General features: G+C 41.9%; 1 protein-coding gene and 1 pseudogene across 1 annotated transcript in view; one reads left to right on the plus strand and one right to left on the minus strand.

The window, feature by feature from the left end:
- NME9 (NME/NM23 family member 9) overlaps positions 1-8633 on the minus strand; it is a 39638-nt gene extending 31005 nt beyond the window's left edge. The window contains exons 1-3 of the mRNA XM_012663431.1: positions 8586-8633; positions 8194-8230; positions 3890-3947 (exon numbers count right to left, since the gene is read on the minus strand). Of these exons, the coding sequence (XP_012518885.1) occupies positions 3890-3947; positions 8194-8226 (91 nt within the window). The 5' untranslated portion in view covers positions 8227-8230; positions 8586-8633. The remainder of the gene's footprint in view (positions 1-3889; positions 3948-8193; positions 8231-8585) is intronic.
- An 824-nt stretch (positions 8634-9457) lies between these two features.
- On the plus strand, positions 9458-9705 carry LOC105826098 (annotated as a pseudogene).
- Positions 9706-17770: the final 8065 nt, after the last annotated feature.

The following is a 17770-nucleotide window of genomic DNA, read 5'->3' on the forward strand; positions in this document are numbered from 1 at the left end:
ATAACAAGATACCACAGACTGGGTAGTTTATACAGAAGAAAAATGTATTTCTCACAGTTCTGGAGGCTGGGAAGTGAAAGATGAAGGTGCGGGCAGGTTTGGTTCTCTGGTGAGGGTTGCATCCTCCAGAGGAGAATACTGTGTCCTCACGTGAGGGAAGGAGAAGGGCAAGAGGGGTGAACTCCCTCAATCAAGCCCTTTTATAAGGACACCTAATACCATTTAGGAGGGGAGGATCCCTCATGACCTAATCACCTCTTATAGGCTCCACCTCTTATTACGATCACATTGGCCATTAAGTTTCAATACCTGAATTTTGGAGGGGCCGCATTTAAACCACTGCACAGTAGAACCGGGTTATCTGATGCCACAGCCCCACAGACCCATCAGAAAGAGGCAAGATGTGCAGATTCAGTAGTGTTGGTTGGTTCAGCCAAGCAGCATAATTTAGCAGAAAGTGAGAACCAAGCTGTGTATGGGAGGAATGGGGAAGCCAGATACAGGGGTGGCAGTGTGGGCAGAGGGGAAAGAATGGAGGAATCCATGAGGCCTTGAAAAGGAAGCAGAAACACTGGTGAGGAAAATCAAGTAAATGTGAAAAGGACTTCACCTTTGAGCCTGGCAGAGAAAATGAACTGGGTGGGGCAGGGGAGAGATTGCTGCAGGGAGAAAGGAAAGCAAATTCAATTCTAGACAGGCTGGGTACCAACCAGTACCAGTACCAATCAGAAACTCTAAGACAAGTGACCAGAAGAGCAACGAGAACCCCAAGAGGAGAGTAGGGGCAGGAGAGAGGGATTCGGTCCCCCTCAGCATCCAGGTAGAGCGTAAGGCTCTGGGCTTCTCTGAGGACAAGAGTTTCACAATTGACAGATTTTTGGATTTCAATACGTGACAGTCATGTGGGTGAGGCCAAGAACGGCATTTGGGTCAAGCCAGAAAAAAGTTCCTGAAGACTTAGAAGGCCCTGTATACAGGCCCATTGAGAAGGGTAGGTTCCAATGCCCCCCCAAAAATGTTAGGGCTTAGCTTAAAATCTCTGTGCAGTATTTGTATTGGTAGTTCACGCATCATTTCTACCAGCTTCTCACCCTCTCTTGTGCTCCCAATGAGGAGTGGTAGGGACAAAGGCACACCTCATGAGGTTGTGGAGGGAGTGGGGGGTGGGGACTGGAGAGGAAGTGTTTGAAGAGTTTGACTCTGAAAGAGAGGAAGCTAAGCAGAGAAGGTGCCTGGAAGGAATGGTAGGGACAATGGGGTGTGTGTGTGTGTGTGTGTGTGTGTGTGTGTGTGTGTGTGTGTATACACACACACTCTTCCCTCTCTCTAGAACTAGCAGAAATTTGCTTCCAAAGTCAAACGCCGTCTTGAAACTCTTGCCTTCTGCTGGCTCATTTTCATCTGCCTTCAAACATGCAAAAGTCTATTCAGGAGTACACACACACACACACATTCATATGTACGTGCTCTATGGGAATATGTATTCCTCTAGACTGCCTGATGAGAAGGAGCAGACAGGAGCCCCTGCTGTCTTCAGTCAACAAAGGCCCCTGACCCACCTAGAGCAGGCTTGGCAGAGGGTCAATGCTCAGTGGGTGTTAGCCACTGTCACATAGGGTGATTAGCAGGATAGCTGGTACACAACAAATTCTCAAAAAATTATGGAATGGTGCTTTTATCACTGTTAAAGAAACAGAAGTAATGGTTTGTTTCACCCTGGAGCCATGTTCTAGTTGCCCAGACAAAACACATGGACAAAATAGTTAAACTTGGCACCATCAAAAGGCTGTATAATCCCTCAAATAGTAGAGTGTGGGAATACTTACACCCACACAACTGGATCAGCGTACATTCAGCACCCACTCGACCCCAGGCTGGGCAAGTCTACTACAGATTTGAGATGAAAAAGCCAATGCCATGTGTTTAGAGTCTGGGGGGAAAACCACAATGGACTTTGCCCACAGGGGCCACACCAAGCTGGGGGTGTGCTGGGGGAGTTGAGACAGTCTCACCCCAAGTGCCCCAGGGGTTGCCAGGAAGAAGTGACCATACAGAGGTCAGGAAAGATTCCATACAGGAAGGCTACTTTTGAGGTGGGCCTGAGAATGAGAAAGATTTCTACAGGTGGTGATAGAGCCACGATATTCCAGGCAATAGGAATGACATGGATAAAGTGAAGAAGTGGAAAAACTTCTGGCATGTTCAGGAAACATGTTAGAGCTCACTCGAAGGTCATATACTGTACTTGGATGAAATTTTTTAAAAAAAGGAGAGAATAGAGCTCAGGATACACCTCAGGAAACAGTAGGTGAAGGGGCTGGAAAGACAGATTGCATCATGAGGAATGCTGAAGTCATGGCGGGGTGGAAAGGGGAGGGATAAGAGCAGATACAAGCAGACTGAGCAGGCATATCTGTAGAGAGAAGAATTGAGCCCAGAGATATCCATAATGAATGAGAAGGAGAAAGGAATAGTGGGAAAGAAGGGGTGGTAGGCAGCCTCTAAGATGGCTCCAGTGATGCCTGCCTCCTGGTACTCACGCCCTTCTGTAATCCCCTGCCCTTGGGTATGGCCAGGACCCAGTGACCAGCTTCTAATGAATAGAATATGGCAAAAGCAATGGATGTCACTTTTGAGATTAGGTTAACAAAAGGCTATGGCTTCTATCTTATGCTCTCTCTCAAAGCCCTGCTCTGGGGGAAGCAAGTTACCAGGTTGTGAGTAGCCTCATGGAGATACTGAGGGAAAGAAATCGATGTCTCTGGCCAACAGCCAGTGAGGACTTGAATCCACATGAGTGAACCTGGAAGTGGGTCTCCTATGGTCTTCCAACAGCCATATAAATGAGCTTGGAAGCAAATCTGCTCCTGGTTGAGCTTTAAGATCCCCCATCTAACACCTTAACTGCATCTTGGTGAGAGACCCTGAGCCAGAGGCACCCAACTAAGTGGCACCTGGATTTCTGACCCAAAGAAACTGGGATAATAAGTGATTGTTGTTTTTTTTTTTTTGAGACAGAGTCTCACTCTGTCGCCCTGGCTAGAGTGCCGTGGCGTCAGCCTAGCTCACAGCAACCTCAAACTCCTGCGCTCAAGCGATCCTGCTGCCTCAGCCTCCCGACTAGCTGGGACTACAGACATGCGCCACCATGGCCGACTAATTTTTTCTATATATATTTTTTTAGTTGTCCAGATAATTTATTTCTATTTTTAGCAGAGACAGGGTCTCACTCTTGCTCAGGCTGGTCTCGAACTCCTGACCTTGAGCGATCCACCCGCCTTGGCCTCCCAGAGTGCTAGGATTACAGGCGTGAGCCACTGCACCCGGCCAAGTGATTGTTGTTTTAAACCACTAAGTTTTGGGATAGATTGCTATGCAGCAACACATAACTGATACAAGGAGGCTAGGTATGAGGAGGCCCGTGGACAGCGGCTGTGCTGTTTCCTAATGACCACAGTCCCAGGTTCCAAGCCCTTGTGATGCCTGGTTCTCCTTCGATTCTTTGAGTTCCAAGAGATCCCCATATTCCTTCCAATACATTCTCCTTTTGTGCCTCAGGTAATTAGAAGAGGTTCTGTTACTTAATACCAAACAACCCTGAGTATGGCATTCAGCTCCAAAACAATACTGATTTGTTTCCTGAACTGAATTTACTGAAGTTCAAGCCAGATATATATATGTGTATATATATATATATATATATACACACATACATACTCATATACACACACATACATACACACACGGACACAAAGAAATCACCTGTTGTTCATGACGCTCAAGGTAAGAGGAAAATAGTGCTCACTGCAGCCCTTCTCTCCATGATTCAGCACATCATTTAACAATTTTTCAAAGAATGGATCTAAAAAGTTATTTTATTTTAAATTACCAGTTAGTCCTTTGGTACTGAGCATTTCCTCCCAAAGCTCCTGGGTGCTGATGTTGACCTAAAGCCAAAGAGGATCACAGGCTGAATTACTGAGGGCACAGATGGTGAAAAAATGTACTGTATTTGCTCTAGATTTCTCCTCTCTTCTCTGACATACTTACAAATACAGTTGTGCTCTTTCCCCAGTCTTCTTTTCTCCTTCCCTGTCCTCCTGCTTCCCTCCCCAGGAAAAACCACTATCCTAAGAATGATGTGCACTCTTCTCAGGCATTTAAAAAATAATTTTACATGTTGTTTGTCCAAAAACAGTATATAAAATTGTTTTGTATCCTTAAAATGTACATAAATAGTATTATACTACAGGTTTCCCTTTGCAATTTGTGTTTTCATTCAATATCACAAATAGTTGAGTTGAATTTATTGCCATTCATTTGCGTTTTTTCCCTTATCTACAAAGAGTTCTGGTTTCGTCAGATATGAAATACAAGGAGAAATACATATTAGCTCTCTCCATTAATAGTATATATTTTTGCATAATGTTTTTCCTTTGAAGTAATTTCAAACTTACAGAAAATATGCAAGTACAGTATAAAGAACATTTTAGGGTTTTTTTTTTCTTTTTTAGTTATTTGAAAGTAAATTAACAACCTGACATCTCATCACCCCTGAATACACTAGTCTACATAACCACAATACAATCATCAAAATCAGGGGGAAAAAACACTGCTAATATTACCATTTAATCCTTAGACACCATTCAAGTTTTACCAATCGTCCCCACAATGACCTGAAGAGCAAAGGAGCGAATCAGAATCATGTGCTAGATTTATGTGAAGTCTCTTTAGTGAATTTCCAAAATAGTTCTTTAGTCTTTCTTTTATATTTATAACCTTGACACTTTTGAAAACTACACGTCAGGCATTTCGTAGACTGTCCCTCAGTCCCTCAGTTGGGGTGTGTCTGATGTTTCCTCCTGATTAGATTCAGATTGCGCATCTTTGGATTGGTGAAACTGGTTGGATTAGTTGGAATGTTACATCCTAGCAGGTGATACACAATGTCCATCTGCCCATTCGCTGCCCGTATTATCATGATATCCGCTTCAATCTCTGGATTCAGGTAGTCTGTCAGGCTCCTCCACTTTTCCTTTGTAATTAATAAGTTTTTGTGGGGAGCTACTTTGAAACTATGTAAATTAAAAGACTATGAAAAAAATCACTCGTTCTTAATATAGGTATGCTAAGGTCTGTGTCCCTTTAAAAAGACAGGATACATTATCTGCAATAAGGGCAGGAAACACATAACATCTGCAAATCCTCTATTAAAGGTCCCTTTTTTTAGGGACGTATACTCCTCTCTTTTTTGTTTCTATGAAAATAAGAAGAAGAAGAAGAAGGAAGAAGGTGGAAGGAGGGAAGATGAGGAGTAAGAGAAAAAGAAAAAAGAAGAAAACCAAGAAAAGCCCTGGTGCCTTAAATGAGGTAAGAGAGTTGCACTGATGTCATCCTGGACCCACAATGACAGTGCTGAGGAAAAGTGATAGAAGAGTTCAGAAGAGCCTCCACCCCTACAGCCGAGGCTCAGCTGTAAGGCCCAGGCAACTCTCTGTGGCCCACCCCTGTCATGGAGTGAGCCACACCAGCTCTGGGGCCAGAACTCTCTGGGTAGTTGAAGAATCTCACTCCTAAGAGCAGGGCCAGAGCAGAATAGTATGGGAAATATCTAGACTTTACTAAACCCTACATATGGTAGGAAATGAATGAGGAATGTGTGGCATCTTTCAAGCTGACTGTCTCTTAATATCCATGATTTCTGTCTGTCTCAATCACAAAAGGAACCCCGAATAACCTTGCTGAGGGCTAGGAGAGGGTTCTTAGGTTGGCAGACCCTAGGCACTGCTCTCAAGGGGTTTACCTTATAGAGAGGTGACACACAGATGCCTCAGTGTGAGTGGAGAGGGGAGGCTGTCACTCCATACATTAATATTACTATATTAGAGACAGAAATGGTCTGAGAAGTTCTGCAGGGCTCTGCCCTGAAAGAATATATGAACATGTTAGTTTGCATATCAAAAGCTGCTCCACCTCAGGAGGGCATCTCAAAGGTCAGTAGCAGCTGCTTTCCAAGGTGACACTGTGGTCTCAACCTGTGGTTCTCACCTGCTTTGAAGGACAAAGCAAGATCTACATGGAATCATGGGATGAGAGCTGATCAAAGAATGCCTGCCTGAGAGACAGATACCTGCGGCTAAAAATAATTAGCCCAAGGGACAGTTCCTGCTTGACTTCTGATGACCTGTCTCTATCTGCAATAACTAGATAAAAAAATATGGAGCCACTATATCTCTGTTTAACCCTTCTGTTAAGTAATAGCTTTATCTTAGAACTTAGAAGTTTGTCCTTGAAATTTTTTGTAACCAGAGTTAGTTAAGGGATCTATAGAAGCCTTTTGAAATACTCGTAACCTAAAATGAACTACCTGTTATTATGTAAATCTGTTACCCCTGACAGCCGACCTCTGCACTTATAAATACCCATGTAAAACTTCACTCGTGGCCTTGTGATTGACGGAGAAATCACAAGGTCCCCTGAGTACCCCGCTTTTTGCCTTTTATCTTTATAAATCTATAAAACTATACCTTCGTCTCTGTGTATTCTTTTATTTCTGTTATTTTCCATTTTCTATTATTTTCTTATCCTTTGCAACAACCCCTACCTAAGGGACCCAATTTTTTGCTGGGAGCGTAGCTAACTCCCCGTAGGAGGCCACTATCCCTCTGCCCTCAGCAAAAAGTAACACTTATACTGTGAGTACTGCATTGTACTCAGAGATATGAGGAATACCCATGAAAAAAAATAATAGTGCTAACAAATCTTATTACTCCCAAAGGGGATATAGGACATAAACACATGAAATGATCATTATATGAAGCAGTAATATTAGAGACACCACAGACAGCATTCAGACCAGCCAGGAAGTAGCTAAAGGAGTCTCATCACAACTCTGCAGGTTATGTCCTATCCCTCTGGTTTACATGAAGAATATAGAGGCTCAGGGAGGTTGAGGAAAGGATTCACACAGCAATAAGTGGTAGGACCAGGTGCTTAGAATTTATTACACACACAATATTCACATATGAAATGTTTCCTCACTCTAGAGTCCTAGAATATCAAGGCTGGAAGGCCCTTAGGGATTATTCACACAATATCCTCATTCCACAGGTAGGCAGACTGTAGCCCAGAGAGGTTATGTGACGTATTCAAAGTCACAGAGTTGGATAAGAGAAGCTGGAAGAACTACCTCAGGTCTTCTCACTTCCAGGCCAAAGCCCTGGCTCACTCCACCCTCCCACACCCAGCATGGGCTGCCCTTCAACTAATGCTGCTTTCTCTTTTTCCTCCTTTTTAAATCACTGGCTTTTGAAATTCACTTGCAAATTGCTGGTCCCACTGAGGACTACAAGAGTGAAATCAGATGTCTCAAAACCTCCAAAATCCTACTCTCCAGGAGGAGTGTGTAGCTGGAGTATGTATCCTATTGGGTCCAGCAGACTGTGAAACATTTTAAAGTTTGTTTTGAAATGTTCCCGTATTACCGATCACCCAGATGATCTCCTTATGATAAAGCACTCCCTCCCAATCCCAGGGCCCATGACTACATGTTTTGACCGTCCCTTTTGAACCAACCACTACTTCTTGTCCAGGACCAAGAAGAAAAGAAGAGCAGATGCTGGCTTTATGGATTCACTTGTCCCTGGTGCAGATGAAGAATGGCATGTGCAGCACATAACATATCTCAAGACATTGTTAACAAGTGAGTGTTTGAAGAGAACAGTGGTGGGAAAACTGGGTCTCCACAGAGCACACAGTTACAGATGCATCCCCAGACTCAAAAGAACCCATATTATAGTCTCTGAGCAAACTACAACTGTGTTTCAACAAAAAAGTTAAACAGTCACATCGAATTATGTTAGTTCTTATTTTCTAGGTTTTGTAGATTTATTTATTGACTGTTTGGGTTTTATGGTAGCGTAGTTGTATAAGTACTATAAGTATTAAACAACTTCTACTCATTTGTGTGTATATATATTTCAGAGCACAAAAAAATCTGTCATCACTGGGGATCTGAGATAAGTTTTTTCCCTTTAAGACGGAAGGGAACAACATTCAAATTTAAGAACACTGTCACATACTGCTAGCAAACAGAAGGTCACTTTTATACTGCGCCCCCGCACACACCACCCTCCTCGCCCCCCAACCCCAACCCCAACCAAGTTCTGGAAGCTAGAGCCCCTTGAGGCTTACCTGCAGGGCAACTTCCTTCTTCTTGCTGCCCATGGCTCTGCAAGGAAGACGGAGCCCTGTTACCGCGGGCTTGGGCCGTTCCCCAGCGGCCTCGCGACAAACCGCCGCGCGGATCAGCAAGCCCAGAGCCTCCTTCAGACAGATGTCCCACCCCGCCCCCATTCCTTTTCAAAGTGCCTTTAAGTTGCAGCAAATCAACGCACTGATACAGAATGAACACCCCACGGGGGGAGCAGAGCCTTTCTAGGGATCTGCGAAGCCCCCTCCCGACCCCGGGGCCGGCCCGGGGGCGCGCGCACAGGACCGAGTCAGCGCGCGGCGCGGAGCAGCCTGTCCGGCGTCCGAGCGAAAAAAGGACACGGGACTGTTATTCCTACTGTTCCACGTATTACCGGGAAATCGAGCCACCACGAACGATCTCCAGCCAGGTAGGTACACGGCCTTCGACGCGCCGGAGTCACCAACCGAGTCCGAGGCGGCCCAGCCACGGTCGTCATGGCGACCCAGCACCCCGCAAGGCCTTCCAGGAAAGCCTGCTGACACGTAAGCCACGCCCGCCCCGGGCCCGACGCAGTCTCTTAGCCGGGACTCTAGACGCGGCGACAGGCAGGAGGGAGTCCCGCCCCTTGCCGGCCGGATCGGACTGTGGAGACGTTCTCATTGGCTCGAGAGCTTGTCGTTGTATGGAGGCTTCGAATCCCCCAGGCGAAGACCCCATGCCTCTGCGCATTGTACAGTTGTATCCCTGAATCCATGCATCCCTCCTGCTGGGTCTGCCAGGGCTGGTGTGCAGTTTTTTTACCCTTACATACCCGCATAATGTGTGCCAGGCGGGGTGCCTCCAGGGTTTGAGGAGTCTACAAAAGTTCTCTTTAAGACAAAGAATGCAAGCCAAGTGCAGTGACTCACACCTGTAAATCCTAGCACTCCGGGAGGCCGACGCGGGGGTGGGGTGGGAGAGAAAATGTTTGCAAAACATATATCTGATACAGGACTTGTATCCAAAATATACAAAATCCAACAATGAGAAAACATATATCCCAATTTAAAAATGGGTAAAAGATCTGAACAGTCTTCTCATCAAAGAAGATATGCAGATGGAAAATAGGCATATGAAAAAGATGCTCAACCTCATTTGTCATTAGGGAATTAGTAGTTAAAACAATAGTGACTCTTTCTCCCCAGTACATTGAAGGAGAAAACGGGAGTCCGGACCAACACAGCTCCAGTTCCTTGGAAAAGGAAACAAGGCGGAGAGGCAGCAATGAATGTGGATCATGAGGTTAACTTCTTAGTGGAGAAAATTTACCATTTGGGTTCAAAAAATGCTGATGGAAGGTTAAGTGTGAAACGTAGGGTCCTCTTTTGAGATGACAAATGTGCCAACCTCTTTGAAGTGTTGGTAAGAACACTCAAAGCTGCAAAACGTGGAAAGATTGTTACGTACCACCGGGAGAGCTAGTTTTGCAAGGTGTTCATGATGATGTTGACATTATATTGCTGCAAGATTAATTTGGTTCAAGTATCTTTATGTACTGCTACTTTTTGTTTGTGATAAGCTGGAATATGAAGTCAAAGGATAAACATCTGAGCATACTTAATGAATTTTTATAGCACTTTGTAAACAAAAGGAGATTTGTATTTTAAAAGTCTGCCCTTTTTTATATCTTAAAAGAAAATTTATGCATTACACTGTCAAATAAACAGATCGTATTTTTTTCTCTGGAATCTGGTTGGGAAATGTAGGCAATGACCCTTTTTTTTGGTGGGGATGGGGGAGTGTTTGTTTCATAAATCATTCTTAGACAATTTCTACAGCTATTTGACATTCTGTGAAAACAAGAAGCAAACTGAAGACCAACTCCCACAAGAAATATTATAATGTTTATATAATAAAGACATGTAACTGTCCTAAAGAAAACAATAGTTCTATACACCTATTAATTAAAATGGCTAAAATTAAAAAACCTGACAATTTCAAATGCTGGTGAACATACAGAGCAATAGGAACTTTAATTTATTGCTGGTGGGAATACAATATGGTACAACCACTTTGGAAGATAGTTTGGCAGTTTCTTATAAAGCTAAACACAGCTTTCCATACGATCCAGCAATTGTGATCCTAGGTTGTCACCAAATTGATTTGAAAACTTATGTCTACACAAAAACCTGCATGTGAATGGCTAGTGCAGCTTTTTTCATAATCACCAAAAAATTGGAAACAACCAAGATGTCCTTCAGTAGCGAATGAGTAATCAAACTGTGACATATTCATACAATGGAGTATTGTTCAGCAACTTTTAAAATGAACTATCAAGCTACAAAAAGACATGAAGGAACATTAAATGCATATTGCTACATGAAAGAAGTCAGTCTGAAAGAGCAACTTATTGGATAGTTCCAATAATGTGATATTTTGGAAAAGGCAAAACTATATAGATAGTAAAAAGATCAGTGGTTGTCAGGGGAGGAGGGGAGTTAGGAGAAGGATTACAGGTGAAGAACAGGAGATTTTTAGGGTGGTGAAACTATTCTGCGTGATACTTTAATGGTGGATACATGACATTATGTGTTTGTCAAAACCTATAGAACTTAACTGTGCAAAAAATGAAATAAAATGTGTACACATTTTTTAAAAATCATGTAGGAAGTTCGAGGATCCCAGGAAGAAAGGCAGACTGTGACAAGAGAATCTAACTGTACTTCAGTTAGGCTGTTTAAAACAGCCTAACTGAAGGTGGAAGGAGGAAAGATGCAGACCTAAGTAACTTTGGAGATGGGCGGAGTCGGTAGGACTAAAGGTAAAATGAACTCAACAAAAGCACTATGCTATAGCTGATAAAGCTGTTTCTCCGGGAGGTCTAGGTTAACATTCTGATACTGCTATCTGTGTATGCTAGAATTACACCGTTTAGTAAATGGTCGGTAGATGGTGAAAGCCAGGAAAAAAATTAATAAATGGGGGAGAAGAGACACATCTCCTATGCATAAGAATTCCAAATTGCATATGTAAATACTCTTCCCTAAAGGAGGGGAAGCTTTATTTGCCACTCCTTAAGGATGGACTGTGTGTAGTGACTTCCTTTCAAAGAGTACAGTATGGAAAGAGTCACTGGGAGAGCGACTTTACAACAGAGAAACCTGACAAACACTACTCAGCTGGGTGGTCAAGGTCAACCTCAGTGATAAGTCATGTTGATAGTATGAACCCTAGTTAGGATGTGATGAAAATGGCACTTCACCTCTATGCTCCTCCTCCCCCAAAACCATCACCCCAGCACAATTATGAGAAGAATATCAGACAAATTGCATTATAAGGTCACCCTACAGTATACCTAACCAGCACGCCTCAAAACTATCTTGGTCACAAAAAACAAGGAAAGTCTGAAAAATTGTCATAGCCAAGAGAAACTCAAGGAGATATGATGACCAAATGTAATGTGGTAACCTAGATGAGATTCAGGGACAGAAAAAGCACATTGGATAAAAACTAAGAAAATATGAATCAACTATGGATTCTAGTTCATAGTAATGTATCAGTATTGGTTCAATGATTGTAACAAATATCATATTAATGTAAGATGTTAATACTAGGAGATCCTACTGCTGGCACGCTGAAATACAGAATTTTATTCTTTCTGAAAGGGTTAAATTTCTTACCACATGGTCGCTATTACAAAACATATTCACATCTTTCTAAGGCTGAACCTCAGAAACAAATTTAGGGGAACCACATGTCCTCAGTGTGCCTGGGACACCTCCACTTTACAGCTGTTGTCCCATGTAATAATCAATAGCAATCCCTTTTGCTTTTAAGGCTACAGTTTGGACAATGTGGAACTTCATCAGATTTTTCTCTAAATGGATTACCTTGGGTCACCTCTGCTTTTTACATCTTGATTTAATAAAACTTCCATCTTTTATATGTTTTATGATATGGGTCAGTGATTTGATTGCTTTGTTCAAAAGTCTTTGAAAAAGACATCTGTTTTTAATTAGATCTGTCCTAAGGGAGGTACTTTTTTTTGTTTGTTTTGTTTTCTTTTAATGCAAAAACTTCTAACTTTAAGGGTTACTGAGATGTTTTGGAGTCTGAAAGATTAAAAAACAAATTTTTTCCTGCAACTCACATTTATTGCCACAAGGTGGAGGTTTACTCAAAGGAAACCTTTCTGAGACCCAAATTGGACTGGAGGTGCATTTTCTTTTATCAAAACACTTCAGAACTGATGTGACTATGTAAAACAAGAATGAACCTACTCACTTTAAGAGCAAATCATAGACCAAAGCAGGCTGTCTTTCCCAAGATAACTTCTGGTTTTTCATCTTAGATGATAAGAACGTATATACACATCTTTGTCTAGCATGACTCCTCTCTGCTTGTAGATATAACATTTTCTTTTCTCCACAAGTAACAGCATGTCTCTCCTGTGACTTATGCTGAGGAAGGCAGCTGGGAGTAGTAGAAATGGGAGCTTTAGAGTCAGACAGACTTGGGCTGGATACCTATGTAAGCTTGGGTAAACACTACAACTTTCTCAGTCTCAGTTTCCTATTTTTTTTATTTTTTATTTTATTTTTTTTTAAGAAATGAGGGTTTTCTATGTTGCCCAGTCTGGACTCGAATTCTCTGGCTCAAGAGAGTCCTCCCACCTCAGCCTCCCGAGTAGCTGGGACTACAGGCTCATGCCACCATGCCCAACTTGTTTCCTCGTCTTTAAATGGGAATATAACTTACCTTTCAGGAATGTTGTAGAGAGAGATAGTGTCTTTCAAAGTTTCTTGACATTAAAGCCAGTATTAGTATTGTTGTTGTGAAGGTATCATGCCCCCTTTCACAGGGTGGAATCGTGCTGGGTGGCAGCTGCCCAGTCAGGGATCACATGGGCACCGCCAGCCCTCACCCCTTGCATCCAGATGGAGCCTTTTGCTTAGTATTCTTCAGTCAAGGTGGAAGTGATGAGTGTTACTTCTGGGTACAAGTGGTTAAGTATCAGATGTGGAATCTCAACACTCTGCCCCCATCTGCCAGCTTGATGTGACCAGAGTGACTTTAAAGGCCATAAATTTTACAATTTTGATGAAGTTTAATTCATCAATTTTTTATTCTCTGTTCATTGCTTTTTTTGTCCTCTCTAAGAAATCTTTACCTACCCCAGGTCTGAAGATATTCCCCTATTCAAGGGCAACACACGTAACCTAAACGTATGTACACCCATAATTTGCTGAAAAAAAAAAAAAAAAAAAAAGATATTCCCCTATTTTCTTCTAAGAATTATAAAAAAGTTATAATTCTAGGAATTATCTAAAAATTTTAACAAAAAATTATTTAAAAGTTACCTTTACATTTAGGCCTATGATCCATCTCAAATTCGTTTTTTTATTTGAAATTTTTATTGAGATAATTGTAGATGCACGCAATTGTAAGGTATAACACAGAAAACACTTTTGTACACTTTGCTCAGTTTCTTCCAATGGTAACATTTTGCAAAACTATAGTATACTGTACAATAGCACAAACAAGATATTGACATTGATACAGTCCACCCATTTTAGTCAGATTTCCCCAGTTTTAGTTATACTCATTTGTGTATACGTGTGGATTAAGTTCTATAAAATTTTGTTACCTGCACGGGTTAGTGTATCTGCCACCATGATCAAGATTCTGAATACAAGGATCATTTATAACCACACCCACCTCCCTCCTGTGGATCTCTCCCGACCCCATCCCTCACTTCCAGCAACTGCTATTCTCTCCAACATTTCTAAAATTTTGTCATTTAAAAATGTTATATATTCAATTCCTGGCCAGGGGGAAAAAAAACAGAAAAAAATCAAATTTTAAAAAATGTTATATAAATGACATCGTGCATTATATAACCTTTTGGGACTGGCTTTTTTTCACTCAGCATAATTCCCTTGGAATCATAATTCCCTGCAGGTTCATCCAAGTTGTTCTGTGTATCAATATTTTAATTTCTTTTTATTATTGCATATTCCATGGTCTCAGTATACTACAGCTTGTTTCAAATTAATATTTGTGTCATATGTGAGGTAGGGGTCAAGGTTCATTTTTTTCCCCATATGGGTTTCTGGTTGTGCAAGCACCATGTGTTGAAAAGACTTTATTTTACTTCATTGAATTGTTTGGTGCCTTTGTCAAAAACCAATTTGCCGAGTAAGTGTGAGTTTCTTTCAGGACTTGTTAGTCTATTCTACTGGTCTATTTGTCCATCCTCATGCCACTACAGTCCACCTGTTAATGTTTTGGAAAATCCTTTTGGAAATTTGATTAGGATTGCATTGAAACTAAAGATTGCCTTGGGGAAAACTGACATATTAATGATATTGAGTCTTCCAAGTCTTAAATATGGTATATATTCCACTTACTCTTTAATTTCAGCAATGTTTTATAGTTGTTGAACTAATCTTGCAAGTCATTTGTATTTTGTGTTCATTAATGCTATTATGAATAAAAATTGATTTTATATTTTACTTCATTTCTAATTATGTACTGCCAGTGCACAGAAATACAACTGATTTTGTGTATATTGACTTTGTATTCTGAGATCTTGCTAAACTCCCTTCTTAGTGCTAGTAGATTTTTTTGTTGATTGTGACTTTGAAAATACAAGATAGTGAGCCATAACATGGAAGTAGCCTGTCTCTCTGAGCCTACCAACCCGCATGGGACCTTATCACACTTTCTTCATGTTGTAGAAGTCAATGGAAGTTACCATCAAAATGCTATTCTGTATTGTGAGTCCCAGCTACTTCCTAGTGACTCTTTTATCACCAAGCCTCAAGTTCCAATCATTACCAGAGCTAATGAGCCCTGTGCTGCCCACCATTCAGCTTACTGAGAAGTTAGAGGAGATGGCAAGAGACATGCTGCATGTTGTACAGTAGTCTGATCATAGGTCCCTCCTGTTGGCAGACACTTCTCCATGGGCTTCTCATGTTTCTGTACATTTTGCAAGCAGAGGCTTTATGCCCAACTATCTTTTCAGAAATGTTTATATAGTGAACAGCCTTGAAAGATAGAGTGGTATCTCCTTCTGACGCAAAGGAAACCTTACTTACAGCTTTGGAAGATAGAGATAGCATCTCCCTGTATAGAAAGCATATTTAGGCTGGGCACGGTGGCTCATGCCTATAATCTCAGCACTTTGGGAAGTCAGGGTGGGAGGGTCATTTGAGACCTGCTTGGGCAACATACAGAGACCTTCATCTCTACAAAAAAAAATTTTTTTTAATTAGCTGGGCATGGTGGCACATGCCTATAGTCCTAGCAACTTGGGCGGCTTAGGGGGAGGATCCTTTGAATCCAGGAGTTTGAGGCTACAGTGAACTGTGATTGCACTACTGCATTCCCACCCAGATAACAGAGTGAGACTCTGTCTCCAAAAACAAAAATGAAAAAAACCAACCAAACAAACAAACAAAAACTAAAAAAGAAACTTACTCTCCAGTGTATAAAAGCTTTGGTTTCTTGAAGCTATGATTCTTCGCCTATAACACAGCCCACTGCATGTGCAGGTGTCACCTGGCCATCTGTGGAAATTAGAGTTCAAGAGATGTGTGCAAAAATGCTAATACTCTGGCTACTGCTATTGCTTAGGTAATAGACTGTCCTTCATCTCTGTCCCAGGAGTTTCATGTATTCTGCCAGCATCTATGAAACTATGGAATGATAACTTGTTAGGTTGCAACTAGAATAAAATCTCAGATGCTTCACAGTTCTTGATACCTCTGGAGAGGTAATGAACTTTGCCCTTTGATTGTTTAGGCTCCTCTGGGAGACTGGAGAGCACAATCTTCTAACTTCCCATTAGAACTCCTTGCCTGTCTATTTGGGCCGACCAAAGAAGGCAGAGCTGGATCTCAGTCAAGCCACCAAGACCTCATTACCAAGGACTACACCCCTCCAGTGCTTCCTCTGAAGCTTCCTAAATGGCACTCAGAGATTTTCAGGGATTAATGCAAAATAGCCTTGTGGCAGCTCTAAACTTTGCTAATATTTATCTCAAAGATTTTGGAATATTACATATTAGTCTATATTTGTTTTAATGTAAAAATAACATTTTAAAATTCCAAACATCAGGGATTTAAAAGTTTTCTGTCTTGTTTGTAAACAGGGTTGATACTATTGGATTCCAGAAAATTGAGCTAAATTGAAACAAGCAAGCCCTGCACTTGAAGCTCAGCATCCAGGCAATTTTTCTTTCTCTGACTTTGTATTACAATACTTAAGGTACTACAACTCATGAAAACATCTGACTGCAAATGACAATCATTTTTCCACCGTTTTACAGGCTGGGACTGAGTAATTACTGAGAAGAGTTGCTCAGGAAGCTGGTCCCAGGGTACAGGTGGCAGAATGTCATTGAGAGTATCTCCTGTCGAGAGTCCAGGACACCTCGTTCATGTGACAGGGAATGACTCTCGCCCAAGCTCAGCTTCTTATCAGCTTCCAGGAAATGTTCATTACAGGTTTTTTTTTCAATGAAGAAAGATACCCGATGCTTAAAAAATTATTTTTTAGCTTTAATGCTGTCATTTTTATCCAATGTAAATTTCTGAAAATGTAAGATTTTGGGTAAATATAAGTTACTCAAAAGACTCATAGTCCTCTTTACCCAACTCCCCAAGATTTGGAAAATAATAAACAGTTACATTATTTTAGTTCAGAAGACAATGAATTTGCCGTCCAAAGAGCTTGCTGTCCCCCACCCCCAACCAGCTAGTTGTGTGGGCCAGAGACATCAGCAGTAACCCATTCTCCAGCAGTCACCCCCTGCCCCCACCCCATGCAGGCCTTTTTACTTGACCATGTCTACAGAACCAGTACCAGCAAGTGTTCAGAGAACTCCAAAATACCAGGTTTTCACATCACTCACTGAATGTTAACTCTGGAATTTCATAAAAAAACTTGAGAATGATTGAGACAAAAGCAGGAGGCTCTTGATTTGGTTTGCATCTGCATGTAACAAAACCACTGACAAGAATGCAATTTTAAAACTTTATTCCTTCAACTCATTGAGTAAATTCAATGCTCCAGGAAAATAAGCCAAGTAATAACCTGTGATTGGGCCCAAAGGCTCACACATACACTATACCTGGATGTGAGAAGCACAGACCTGGGAGATCGGCCTGGTCTGGACATGTAGCTTCTGTAGTATCGTGTAAGATCTCAGAGAAGGCCTGCAGGCTCTTTGCTCCATTGCTGCCCCCATCCCCATTTATTAATTTATTCATAGCTACCAGAAAAAACGACCAGTTTATTAACACTAAAAGTAGTGGCTACAATTAAAATATGCATACAGACTGGGCATGGTGGCTCATGCCTGTAATCCCAGCACCCTGGGAGGCCGAGGCAGGATCATCGCTTGAGCTCAGGAGTTTGAGGCCAGCCTGAGCAACAGTGAGACCCCCGTCTCTACTGAAAATAGAAATAATTAGCAGGGCGTGGTGGCTCACATCTGTAGCCCCAGATGCTCAGGAGTCTGAGGCAGGAGGATTGCTTGAGCCCAGCAGTTTGAGGTTGCAATGAGTTATGGTGATGCCACTGCACTCT

This window comes from Propithecus coquereli, unplaced genomic scaffold (genome assembly GCF_000956105.1).
Source record: "Propithecus coquereli isolate 6110/MARCELLA unplaced genomic scaffold, Pcoq_1.0 Scaffold12, whole genome shotgun sequence".
Taxonomy (NCBI): Eukaryota; Metazoa; Chordata; class Mammalia; order Primates; family Indriidae; genus Propithecus; species Propithecus coquereli.